A 14,071-nucleotide genomic window follows, 5' to 3' on the forward strand; every position below is an offset into this window, starting at 1 on the left:
TTATCCTATTGACTACAATTTGTGAATCTATAAACGCAGACGGACTCAGTGTCGCGGAAGACCCCCTATCATTTGTAGCACAAGGACTGATCGAAACAGTTTTAAAAATAAATACGAAAATTAGGACGTTGTATTACAACAAACAAACGAGTTTTAAACAAGTTTACGATTTTGTGTTATCAGTGTTGTTGACAATCTTGCTTGACTCTGTAAATGAAGGAAACTCCGCGAGAGCAATGGGGCAGCCAAGTGGAGTATTTGTTGTCATGCCTCGGCTATGCTGTTGGCATTGGGAACGTCTGGAGATTTCCTTATTTATGTTATAGAAACGGCGGAGGTAAGATAACTGTTTTATAAAAACAGGTACAAACAGCACAGTGGCAAGATGCTCAGATAGTACATGTACGTACGGTCGAGTTCATAAACTTTTGACCAAAAATTTGATCAAAAATATCTGAACACGCTTCTACGCCGTTAATAATAGAGTTCGTGTTTGGATATTTTTGATCAAATGTTTGCTCAGAAGTTTATTTATTTATTTATTAGGAACAGTTACAAATTACAAACAGATACTATCGTAATTGACACATTTATACTACACAATCAAAGTTTGTAACTTAACTACAACTGTCCACAACAATCACAATGTGGCTAAAGTAGCATGCAAGATGAAATAAGTTTAATACTACATTATTGCTAAAATAAACTTACTAGGTATCTAAAGCTAACGTCACAGTGGATTTAAATGTTTTTATCGAAAATACAAACTGAGACATGGATGCACAGAAAAACCAGAAAAAGAGACCAGCGCTGGGAATCGAACCCAGGTCCTCAGCAATCCGTGCTGCGTGCTATAACCCCTACATCACCGCTGGACAGGAATCTAGACACGAATTTTTCCTATGCCTACATATCTTAGATTGCTTATTTCTACTACGCTACTTATTTGCAGTTAGTTATTTAGTTGCAGTTTGTATTTTCGATATGGTTTCACGGGATACCCGTAAAAGTAACAAATTTGGAGTTGAAATAAAAAATACAAAAAGACTCCAAAAAACCAATCATAATTAAATGTTTTTATTGACATTGAAAATATGTCACATTCTGAACATATCTTATTAAATGTACGACACAGGCGGAAGATTGGACAATTAGCGGATACATTATTATTACTCGACTGTACGTACAAACCCATTTGTATTTTTTTTTATTATTTTGCTTTCGTAAATAAATTCCTTCTTCCTTTTTCCTGTATTTTTATTTTTCAGCAATAGAAATAAAACAATCTTGACCACGGCCACAGCGCAAAATTTGGCCCACTCTACATAAAGATTAACTATGACTGCATACATTTGAGGGCCAGATTTTTGCCGCTCAGTATACTTTTATAAAATAAGTAACAATACAATTATAATGTGTTACATTTATTATAATCATTCATATGTGCCAGTTATATTTTTTTTTATTCAAAAAAAAAATATTAGGTATAGGATAGAAATATCTATTGGTAAAAAACCGAAGTATAGAGTATGCACGTGTATTTAGATAAATAAAGAATGGGTAAACTGAACCTACGTCTATCCTATTTTAGTCTATGTGTGTTTCGCTACCTATTATTATTATTTATATTAGTTTCTATATAGAAATGGTGGTCTGCAAAGTCATAAGGCCTATTGACTGCCATGCTTTTTTGCCTATTGAATACAATATAATAGTATTTTATTACTTATCATATTCAAAGAGTTTTAGATATATACGAGTACGTATTTTGTTTATATTTTGCAGGAGCATTCCTTATTCCATATTTCTTGACGTTGATCGTTTGTGGAATTCCTCTCGTTTATCTGGAGACTACACTTGGACAGTTTGCTAGCGCAGGATGCATTTCTGTTTTCAACATAAATCCTCTTTTCAAAGGTAAGAAATATAACTAATATATACTTACTAATAAATACTTATTAAGTAATGGATCATCGTCATAATTTACGCCTTTAGGTTGCCGTATAATAATTATTAGTATTATAATTTCTTGCACAAGTTATAGTTGCAATGTTGAACTAGTTGCTGTGACCTTCTAGAGTCGAATGTTATCCTGAATGGACTATAATTTAATATGTATTTTATGTACAATAAAGAGTTTTACAATACAAACAAATCATATTAAAGTTGATTACTTGATTTTTTACAGGGGCAGGCTATGCAGTAGTAGTATTGACTGTTGTAGCGGTCACTTATTTTTCCACAATAATGGCCCTACCTATCCTATACATGTATCATTCACTGACTTCTCCCTTGCCATGGCAACATTGTGGGAACCGTTGGAACACTGAAAAATGTACGGAGGTAAAACTATATATAAACGTGCTGATAAAATAATATTTAGTCAGTTACAAATCGTACCACAATTAAATACCTACTACGTTTTCAGATATCGAGTAATTCTAGCGTCTTTAATAGTAACGGATCAATTACTACTCCTGAAGATGAATTTTTTCAGTAAGTGTTACTTGTACAGTCGAGTTCATAAACTTGTGAGCAAAAATTTGATCAAAAATATATGAACACGCTTCTACACCGTTAACAATAAAGTCGTGTTCAGATATTTTTGATAAAATTTTTGCTCACAAGTTTAAATATGAACTCGACTGTAAGAGTAGGTAACTACTTAAGGCTGCCTATCCACTGGAGCGGAGCGAGGCAGCGGAACGGAGCGAAGGGGTATGCGGAACGGAGTTGCGAAGACGCGGAGCTAGACAGCGAAGCGGAGCGAGAAAGTAATGTGGAGCGGTATTCCGGATTGTTTTTCCATTCGCGGGGTTTCTTGGCTTGCCCCATCGCGATCTTTTATTTACTCCGTTTCCCTGCTCCTCTTCCTTGCTCCGCTTCAGTGGACAGGCAGCCTTAAATATTAAGTACCTAATGTAGCAGGGTGTGTTTATAAAACCCTCTATTGTTGTATTCCAGTATACGCTTGCTACGAATGTCCTCAAGCATTTCCGACATCGGTGCTATAGTATGGCCAGTTTTCTGGTGCAACTTGATCGGATGGATGCTCGTTTACTTTTGTATCTGCAATGGTGTCAAGAGTGTCGGGAAGGTGAGTCAAGCCTGAGTCAACGCTAAGCCCTGGCACGCTGCCGCTGTCACTCAGAAACGCTTCCGAGTTATGTTTTTCTTGAGAATGCATTCAGGTTAGTTATTCTGGTCATCGTGACTCGTGACAAGTTACCCCATTATTTTAAATTCTAATGATTTCAGAGTAATCTTACAAACAGTCCAAATAAAAAGCAAATACAGAGTTCTACGATCGGCAAAGTGAGCTCGGTAAAACTGCACTCCGTTTGCACACAAGTGCAACCAGTTTACCAAACCAAATAAACTATGTAGGTTACGCACACACGCACATTTTGTTGTTCAGCCTTTGCGTAACAACTTGTAAATGGGCATTTCTATCTACCGTTGTACCCTGAGTTTATCTCTCCTATTTCAACAAAATTTGTATGGATGTATCCGTTTTTTTACACATTTTTCTTAATAATTTTCGTAACAAAACGGATACATCCATACAATATTTTGGGGACACATCTGGAGACCCTGTTTTTCCAGCTCGGAATCATGGACTGAGTCTACCTTCCAAATTTTGTTGAAATCGGAGCGATAAACTCAGGGTAGGTACAACGGTATACATACATTAGGAAATTTGCATTGTATGGTTTTATTTATTCTCGTCTACAGATCGTGTATTTCACGGTATTGTTTCCGTACGTCGTCCTCTGCGTGTTGTTCGTACGCGGCGTGACGTTGCCCGGCGCTTGGCAGGGGATACTGTTCTACGTCTGGCCCGAGTGGCATCAACTCGCCAATCCCAGTGTTAGTACATACAGACAAACGTAGGACCGGAATTGTGGAGACTTGGTACTGCTTATAATTTAGCTGAGTTACACTTTAGTTCATAGTTTAGTTGGCAAACGCAGCGTAGGATGTCCACCAACGAGATGGATGGAAGACCTAGTAAAGCCGCTGGTTCACGGTGGATGCAAGCCGCTTCCAACCGAAGCAACTGGAGGTCTATGGAGGAGGTCTATGTCCAACAGTGGACGTCCTATGGCTGAGATGATGATGATGATGATGACACTTTAGTTATTCAGTTTTAATAATGCCCTCGCCGTATAAATATTATTTTGCTCCTTTGTTGTTTGTATACTGTAGTTTACAAGTATTTTATTTGTAATTGTTTTATTTTGAAATAACCTACCCATAAAAATTTCATTTTTAATACAAGCTTTTTTGCTGACTGTACTTTTTGTTAACTGTGCTTGCATTGTCACCCAAACTTCATTTGCATACTAAATTTCAAGTCGATGCTATTAACCGTTGAAGAGTTCCGTCCTGCGGAGACTATCCGGGCTGGACTACCAGGATGTCACTACTAGATTATTGTATTGTCACGCAATTTACATAAGTGTTCCAAATTTCAAATCAATCTGACTACTGGAAGTTGGTCAAATTTAACTTGCAAGATTTGATTACAGAGACAGACAACGGGACAGGTGAAACTAAATAAAAGCTTGTTCTTGCGGCGCATTCTTCTTGGCAATTGCCATAATTATGGTCTTTCCGGAAGCGCTGGTAGTTTAAAAAATCGGTCAAGTGCGAGTGCAAGCGACTCGCGCATGAAGGGTTCCGCACCTCCGTACAATGTTTTAAAAACAAATAGTTCAGTAATAATTTTTTGTAAAAAAATCTAATACAAGTTTTTTTGTTGGCGGTACTTTTTGCCCCTGGTTACCAAAGTAGGTAGTCGTCAAGACGAATCAAATGAGACTAAAACCGATGCGGTCGTGTCGTTTTATTACAGAGTTCCTATGGCCAACATCTAACTTCATCATCAGATCAGCTCTACGTCATAATAATATTGCGTTGTCATTGGATTTATACATGCATACAAAATTTCAGCTCAATCGGTTGAAGATATCCACTTCAAATTTAAGTTGAAATATTAATTCCACCCGAACAAACATAACTACGAGTAGTTACATTATATTACAAGTTAATAAAAACATATCACCAAAGTGTAAGCACTAGGTGCAAGTATTTTGAATAAAGAACAATTTAAAATTCTCATCCTCTTTGGCTGTCGCCCTGTCGGAGGCTGAATAGCGCTTTAGACTCTTGATATAGGTACGTGCAGCTGAATAAAATTTGAATTTGATTTGAATTTATAGTCAGGATATAATCTACTATTGTAGTTCGTTCACCTATACTTAGCATTTGTTCAGGTCTAACCATTGTCACAACTTTCATTTCAGGTATGGGCAGATGCCGCGACACAAATCTTTTATTCTTTAGGCCCGGGATGGGGAGGACTTGTCAGCATGGCTAGCTTCAACAAATTTAATTACGACAATTTACGGTTTGTACTTTGAAAATACGTTCCCAAACTTACGACTAAAATGTATTCATGTCGCATCACAAGAATATGCGTTCTTATTCCAGTGTGCGTGCGTGTGTGCGTGCGTGCGTGCGTGTGTGTGTATATAATCTTGAAATTTCAACCGCTGGGTTCAGAGCCTTGAAATTTTGGACAGTTGTTCTTACTCGTAACACAACCTCAATGAAAACCACGATATAAATTTTGGGAATTCCCAGGGGAATTTTATAAAATCCCGGAATTTCAATTGTAACTCCCAGATCAAATAGTTTACGCGTGCGAAGCCGTGGGTAAACTCTAGTATATTATAAATGCGAAAATTTGTGTGTGTGTGTGTGTGTGTGTGTTTGTTACTCCTTCACGCTAAAACGGATGGACGGCGTTTGGTACGTAGATAGCTGGACGTCTGAAATAATATATGGGCTACTTTTTATCCCGGTATTCCCACGGGATAAGGATAAAATCTTGAAAATGCTACCGCTTTGTTTAGAATCCTGAAATTTTGGACAGTTGTTCTTAACACTACCTCAATGAAGACCACGATATAAATTTTGGGAATTCCCGGGGGAATTTTGTAAAATCCCGGAATTTCAATTGTAACTACCAGATCGAATAGTTTACGCGTGCGAAGCCACGGGTAAACTCTAGTTTTATAAATGCGATTTGTGAGTCTGTTTATTTTTTTGTTACCTCATCAGGTCTAAACCGCTTAACCGATTTAGATGAAATTCGGAATACAGATAGTTTGAGTCCCGGGGAAGGACATAGGATAGTTTTTACCCCGGAAAATTGCATAGTTCCCGCGGGATAGCGATAAAAGCTAGTATTACATAAACAGGCTACTTTGTTTATTTGTAATTAGTGACAAATGACACACCACGAGTTTGATGTTTAATATATAATACAAGAGGAAAATCGAGGTCTACGAGACCATAAAGCGTTTTAAATGGTCAATTTGATTCCATTCCAATCCCTTCCAGGCCATCAGTGACCATCGCGCTAGTCAACAGCGCCACCAGCATCTGGGCAGGGTTCGTAGTGTTCTCGGTGCTGGGGTTCGCAGCGGATCGGACGGGCGTGCCCGTCAGCCAGGTGGCCACGGCTGGCCCAGGGCTGGCCTTCGTCACCTACCCCGCTGTCGTGACTATGATGCCGGCGGCCAACTTCTGGTCGCTCACATTCTTTGTCATGCTGTTCTTTCTGGGCATTGATACCATGGTAAGGCTAGTTGTTTGGGTTAGTCAACTTTTATGAGTATGTTATTCTGTCTCGTAACTCAGGAGACATCAGGAGTCATCTTCTTATAAAAATATAAAAAAAGAAAAAAATACCAAATAAAAAAGACACTTTTTTACGTGGTTGTGTAGTAGTGACACCTCTAGACTACTTGCCTGAATATCAAAATTTTCCAGGCGGTACTTCCTATCAAAAACAGCAATATGTGTATTCAAACGGTGTTTTTTCGATGTCGTATATAATACAATCCTTACTTCTACTTCTTTTACTTCTGGCCGGATGGCGTGGTCTTCCGTCGCTTTAGGGAAGCAAGGATAAAAATCTAAATATTTTCTAATGTAAGTACTACATTTATTATAAAATGCATTTCATGCTATTATCAGACCGGTGCAGATTTTTACAAGTTCGGATCTTCTACTACTTATTTTAGTCCCTTGTTGAAAAATCTACTATAATTAGTTACCTAACTTAATGGTTTAATTGTGTGCATTACATTTATTCTATTTACTTAGGAGAATTTCTAGCGTGTTAAATATCAATTTACTCAGCGAAGCATGAGCAAAGATTCTGAATAAAGGAAACGACAGTCATTTTCTGAAATTGAATAGCTCGATGTGCCATATCTAAACATTGTTTTATATTCCACGTACAGTTATCCTACTAATATTACGAGTAGGTACTAGCTGTTGCCCGGGACTCCATCCGTGCAGAATTTGTTTATCGATATCCCGCGGGAACATTACTTTTTCCCACTAATCCCGCGGGATCGGGATAAAATCTCGAATTCTCAGTTATTTTATGTACAAAGTTAATTAAATCCTTGACTAAGGTAATTATTGGGAATTCCTATAGGAATTCAGTAGTTTTGCTAGGCTAGAGCTAATGGTTTACGCGTGGGAAGTCGCGGGTAAAATCTGGCATACTTAAGTACTGTTATAAATTCACAGATATTACAAGTAAATTGACTTTGACTTTGAAAATGTTTTGTTCCAGTTTGTGACTATTGAAGCTGTAATAGCGGGGTTTCTTGATGAGTTCCCGCAACTTCGTCGACGCAAGAGATGGGTGACTCTTGTCACATGCTTGATTTTGTTCTGCCTTTCTATTATATGTAACACTGAGGTAAGATGGCACACTTACGTGCTCCATGACAGAGTTTATTGTCCGATTTTATTGCTTTTTGTTACAATTTTCCCGTAAATAATTTTTAAATTTATAGCAAAACGAGACCCGCTCACGACAAAATTTGCTGAGTTATTAATATATCCTATTCGAGAACAAATACAAAAATTCGCTATGCCTAGTCGTAGTATGTCGCGGAATTATAAAGAACTATAGATTTATTGTATGTTACATAATTATACCTTCGCGACCGAGCTTTGCTAGGGCTAAAACTCGATAATAAGCGTTTTCCCAGAGATAAGACCAAACTAGATCGATTTGTCATCCCCGAAAACCCCTACATACCAAATATCAACGAAATCGTTGGTGCCGTTTCTGAGATCCCCGAAATATTGCTCGTTTAAAGGTATTAGATAGATAAAATAGAATACTTAATTGGCCCTCTAACATTGCTGTGTCCTAACAGGGCATCACATGTATACCTGCCTATTTATAATTCCATCCATGTTTGTAATGTGATATGCAATAAATAAATGAAATGAAAGGAACTTGAGCACTTGGAAAACTGGAGAAACAATTTTCTGTTGTTTTCTTTGAGCTATTAATAAAAAGTGCTTAATAACTAGTAAAAAGTAATAAGAGTTATTATTATCATATAACTTATTCGTTCGCACGCTTTCATATAACATTTTCGCTAAGTTAAACAGTCCCTGGGCTACTAAGTTTCGCTGTGGCTAAAGCTCGAAAACCTGCGTTTTTTCTCTAACCATTTCTATGAATTAGTTAGAGACGTTTCCGAGATCCCCATAACAAATAAATAATTGAAGCGATTGGCCAAATATAGCTCTGGATAGGGAGATAAGGAAGTCAACAGGTTAAATATTTAAGCTAAATATAATAACAATAAGAATTGCTCGCTAAAATGTATTAGATTAAATAATACGAACACGGGTGTAGTGGAAAGTATCACAGCACTTTCCTAGTTTTATCAACAAAGCATAGTTGAAATATATCTGAAGGAATGAATGTCTGATTTGCGTGTCTGCTTTTTGCATAGTTTCGCGATAAACCGCGATTCATTCCTGAGTGTGATACTAAAGTGAACCGTAACTTGGTATGGAAAGATGCGTACCTATTACTTCGGGTTTTATTTAAGCGTTCTCAAGTAAAATAGTTGATAAAAGCAAATAATAACTTGGCTTTCAATATTCCATTACAAAATTAACGGTACGTTAAGTTGCAAAATACCTGTGAAAATACCTAGTGCGCAGCGAAGTGTATACAGCACATAGTAGCCTTATTCCAGTGGAATAATAAAATCTATCCCGTGGGAATTTCGAAAAATTCCTTCTTGGTGCACCTCTACGACCTACAGAGAATGAATTGCCAAATTTCAACACGTTTGTATTATATCGAAAGATGGTTGTTCCACTTCAATATTATCAACGAAAATATTTTGTTATGTTACATTATGTTACTTTACCTATCAGCTACTAGTTACACTTACATCATCAGCTATTTGTTTTTTTGACGATCAGATATCTATTTATGTTTATTTCATTATTGCCTAGAAGCAGCCACAACACAAGCCTTTGGGACTAGGTCAGTTGGTGTCAATACCTGTAATATTTATTTTTTCATTATCAGGGTGGCTTCCACGTCTTAACTCTACTCGATTCTCACGTGGCCCTAGCAGGAGTGCCTGTAGTGTGCCTGCTGGAGTTAATAGCCGCAGTCTACACATATGGCGCCTCCAACTTAAGCTTTGACGTAAAGTTCATGACCGGCCGACCGCTGAAGAGATTCTGGCTGGTCGTGTGGCGGTACGTTGTACCGCCGGTGCTCATAGTAAGTAGAATTCTTGGATTTACTCCTGGGCCCAATTGCATAATAAAGTACAAGCAAATAGTATTAGTGAATTTCTATACAATTTTTTTATATAATAAATATGTGGTTTTAATCAGGGTCGCCGTCATCGAAACCGATGTGGAGGACTATAAATTGACAGCCTATCTTATAAATTTCATTTTAAAGTGCACATAAGTGAAGCTGCATAAAAAAAAAATATTGTACTTAACATCAGTTACAGTGATGCAAAATTTCAATTCAATTCGATATTTGGAGGTGGGCCAAAGACGACTTGCAAGCTATGTTTACAACTTACAGATATATAGGTAAAGTTTAACGTGTTTGAAATTTACTTATAACTACTGTCCCCGACATGTTTTCTTCCAGCCAACTTTAAATACCGAGAGGAAAAAGTTGGGTCGCAGTTTGTCTTTTGTTTGACCTACAATTCGTTGGATCAAAAGTACCTCTGTCCGTCGATCTTTCAAATTCAATTTCAAATTCGAAATTAAACTTTTCAACTGCAAAAGTTGGGTTTGCCGGGATTGATTTGAAATTTGGTAGGTACGTATCCGTATTTCAAGTCTCGATGGCAATGCAAGTACATACAAAGGTCAAAGATATCTTTACACTTTACTACCTTGTCGCTGTCACTTAATGTTTGAACTTTTGTATAAAATTGTCAGATGGCATACAGGGACAAGGTACTAAAGTATAAAGATATATTTGCCCTCGACTGTACAGTCAGCAAAAAGTTTCTATAAAAAAGATATATTTTTAATCACCATCATCCCAGCCTATAAACGTCCCACTGCTAGGCACAGGCTTCCTCTCAAAATAAGAGGGCTTGGGCCGTAGTTCCCACGCGGGCCCAGTGAGGATTGGGGATTTCACACACACCATTGAATTGCTTCGCAGGTTTGTACAGGTTTCCTCGCGATGTTTTCCTTTCCCGTAAAGCTCGTGGTAAATTGCAAATGTAATTTTGCACTTGAATTTCGACAAAACTCAGAAGTGCGAGCCTGGGTTTGAACCCTCGATCCCCTGCTTGAAAGGCGATATGTCAAACCACTAGGCCACAACGGCTTTTTAATAACAGGTAACTTATTTATTATTCGTTTTATAGGTCGTAACAGCGTACACGATGCGAGGGGCCTCCGGCCTCGCTGGCTGGTGCGTGGCACTCGTCTCTGTCATCTGCATCCCCGCACACGCCATTCGAGTCATCTACCAGTCGAGAGGTTCTTTCGTGCAGGTACGAACCAAGTCCTTAAGCCCGTTTGCTGTTGCAAGTAAAATAGAATAATCGTGCAAGTAATACTACGTGGCGGGACCATGGAAAACGGCTTTGTATGTAAAATTTTAAGTTTATTTTTCTAGTGATTTATATTATAGTCCACTTGTGCGATTGTTCAAACTTAGTTATGTTAAGTGGGTTTTATATTTCAAGCCATCTTCCACTCACTAAGTAGCCATCCCACTCTTTATCCGCGATTGTCGTTTGTCTCTCACTGCCTCTTTATTTACCCTTTTTAAACCAATCCGAAGGATTAATTCGAAAAAGATTCACTTTGCAAAAATCTACTTAAACGACGCGATTCGCTTCGTATAATCAATCAAATCAACCAACATCTGGCCATCATCAAATCTAGCATGAATTGGCTTTTATTGGGCCACCGTACCGGTCCACTTCTTCGCTTACCTACCATCAGTCGTGATTGTGGTCAAACGCTGGTCTATTTATGTAAAACAAAATTACCTACCCAATACTGTGTCATCGAAAATTGCCAATGAGAAAATATGATGTATGTCGATTCACATTTTTCTAGTAAACATTTGATAAATTATAGAACTTAAAAAAGCTATTAGTCACAGCAATGCCAACGAAAGTGGGGCGTGTACTCTCCACTTGCAGAGATTTATAACTGTATTTAGCACAAGGCCGTATATTATTCATGTAGGCAAGCCATAAAACATTCAACCCATCGAAAATAACTTTTCCTGTCTACAAAACCCGATGCAACAAAGTTTTTGGAATCAGAAAACAAGAACAGCTGACATGACTGGTAAATTTAACTTCAGTTTTGCTGCGGAATCTCAGCCCTGAGAACTTGTCTACTAATTCAAACCAAGTTTCCGTTGATTATACTACGTATTACCTACCTATTACGCGAAGTATCCCGGAGTGGAATGAAGCTAGATCTCTGAAACACACAGATCGCTTTTTAAGTATCACGAAATTCCTACGGGATTCACTCAAGTAAAAGCAGAAATTTCAAACGCTGAATCCTCTTCGTGCAACGTAAATGAAGACCAAGATGTATTTTTTTTGAATTCCATGGAAATTTTGTGTAATCCCGAAATTTCTAATTAACTGCTAGGTCCAATTATTTACGCGAGCAAATCCGCGGGTAAAGGTTACCTGTCCATAAATGTGATTTCTTTTAAGTAGACTTAATTTTAGACCTACCTAAATAAATATAAACGATCTTTTTAACACGCTCTTATTATTAGCGTCACTTGTAACTATGTATCTCTGTCTCTTTCTATGTGTATAATGGAATATTTGAACTTAATTTTCACTCAATTTCACTACGTGGTAGTGACACAAAACACAAATTTTGGGGCTACTTTGATAAGTTTTTTTATAAAAACGCAAATATTCATAGCTCGATTGAGCAAATGAAGTAACAAGTTAGGTAAATTATGAAGGTAGGTTTTTTACTGCCACAAATGGTCTAAAAAATAAGGACATGGCGTAAAAACTGTTTTCCAAAGTAGCCCCTGCATTTAAAAGTAACCCCGTTTGACGGTATCCAAGGTCTGTTGATATAGTCACACAGGTATACCAAACGATGTATCGTCACAGTGTTTTTAGTTTTTTAACTACCTATAATTATTTTTAGCGAGTTCGCGAGAACTGTCGACCAAGTAAGGAGTGGGGTCCAGTCGACCCTGACATCCGCCAGCGGTGGGTCACGGCGCGGAAACACGAGAAGACTAAGAAGCAGGCTATCAGCCAAATAGAATGCTATGGACATGAGCAGTCGGTGTAAAGCGCGGAACTCCCTACCTACCCGCATCCTGCATTATTATCTGCTACAGCGGAGCGTGCAAAAATATCTGACACCGACACCAGATATAAAGTCTTATCAGATATTTATGCATGCTTTATTGCGTCACATATTGGTTTTGGTGACTGTACGGTCAAGGACTAATTCATGAGCCATCATGGAACCATTTCACAGTAAACGTCATCGTGACATCACATTAATTTACAAAGAAAGTCGTAATGACTTCATTTGAAAAGTTCCATGGTGGCTCATGAATATTAAAGTCCTTGACCATACAACCGACCATGCACAGTCACCGGTCCAGTTAAATAAATTTTCTGATTGTGGAGTTCCAAGTTCCGCGTTTATAGTTCTACATTCTTTTTTTAATATTTAACAGGCTTCTAACGATAATGTACGCAACGTCCACCGAGTATGATTGCTCAAAAATATCTGAACTTGTATGACTTTTTTGTATTATCCGTACTTATTGTCAATCTCGATGTACGAATTTAGATATTTTGAGTACCTAAACAGCTCCGATATTTATGATCACATGGACGCTGAACTCTGAACGCGAATTGGGAAATATGGATGATCTCCATAATATTGATAGGGCATTTGATGTTATGATTAATAAATGATTTTTACTATATTTCTGATTGTTTTTGCGACGCCTCACGCCTTCTTTCCAGAGACCCACTTTATAACAAAAGTACAAATCTTTTTTATTCTCTATCACGTGGGAATACTAAAAAAATTCTAATGCACGTGTATGATCCTCAGGTAGTATGTTTGCCAAATTTCAAGTGTGTAATTCTAGTAATCGAGCTGTCGGTAGGCCTCCAACAAGATGGAGCGACGACTTGGTTAAGATCGCGGGATCGCGGTGGATGCGGAAAGCACAAGACCGGTCTGAGTGGAGAGCCTTGGGGGAGGCCTATGTCCAGCAGTGGACGTCTTTCGGCTGACATGATGATGATGACGTCATGATGAATTCTAGTAATTCAAATCCTACTTTTTATTACTCATTACTCTATTATTACTTGATGTTTTCCATTTATGTTTTGCAAATAGTAATTACATAGGTATAGTCTTGGAAGCTAAATCGCTCCTCGTTGTGTAAACTTTCCTAAACGATTATAGTTAGTAGTAAGAGGCAACAGGCAGGCGTAGATATGGGTAGGCGGTTCTAAAATATGCGAAATGACCAGGGTTACTTTGTATGTTTGATTATACATATATACAATTATACGGTAGCAATCATCAAAAGGTAACCTGCATGCGCTGGATAGAATAACTGCTAAATAAAACACGTTACAGCGGTTGGCTTACCTCATTAAATCGATCTTGAAACCCCAAAAATGGTGCCGTAACCGGG

The 14,071-nt window shown here is 37.9% G+C and overlaps 1 protein-coding gene across 2 annotated transcripts; it reads left to right on the plus strand.

The window, feature by feature from the left end:
* The first annotated feature begins 54 nt into the window (after positions 1–54).
* On the plus strand, positions 55–13,345 carry LOC141426462 (sodium- and chloride-dependent glycine transporter 1-like). 2 transcript variants are annotated; one of them, XM_074085379.1, is made up of 12 exons: positions 55–337; positions 1,786–1,917; positions 2,189–2,343; positions 2,429–2,496; positions 2,965–3,097; positions 3,736–3,870; positions 5,310–5,413; positions 6,412–6,649; positions 7,661–7,789; positions 9,437–9,637; positions 10,764–10,892; positions 12,544–13,345. In XM_074085379.1, the coding sequence occupies exons 1-12, from the start codon at positions 214–216 to the stop codon at positions 12,691–12,693; spliced, it is 1,698 nt and encodes a 565-aa protein (XP_073941480.1). In that variant the 5' UTR covers positions 55–213; the 3' UTR covers positions 12,694–13,345. The 2 variants fall into 2 exon arrangements, with proteins under 2 accessions (XP_073941480.1, XP_073941481.1); XM_074085380.1 differs by lacking the exon at positions 3,736–3,870.
* Positions 13,346–14,071: the final 726 nt, after the last annotated feature.

Source organism: Choristoneura fumiferana, chromosome 3 (assembly GCF_025370935.1).
Source record: "Choristoneura fumiferana chromosome 3, NRCan_CFum_1, whole genome shotgun sequence".
NCBI classification, from domain to species: Eukaryota; Metazoa; Arthropoda; class Insecta; order Lepidoptera; family Tortricidae; genus Choristoneura; species Choristoneura fumiferana.

What these genes read in the sequence shown, in the direction of transcription:
- LOC141426462 (XM_074085379.1), top strand. Translation starts at nt 214, where the DNA reads ATGAAGGAAACTCCGCGAGAGCAATGGGGCAGCCAAGTGGAGTATTTG. An exon ending in CCTGAAGATGAATTTTTTCA is followed by an intron (nt 2,497 to 2,964) that starts GTAAGTGTTACT and finishes GTTGTATTCCAG; the next exon opens with TATACGCTTGCTACGAATGT. An exon ending in TTCTGGGCATTGATACCATG is followed by an intron (nt 6,650 to 7,660) that starts GTAAGGCTAGTT and finishes GTTTTGTTCCAG; the next exon opens with TTTGTGACTATTGAAGCTGT.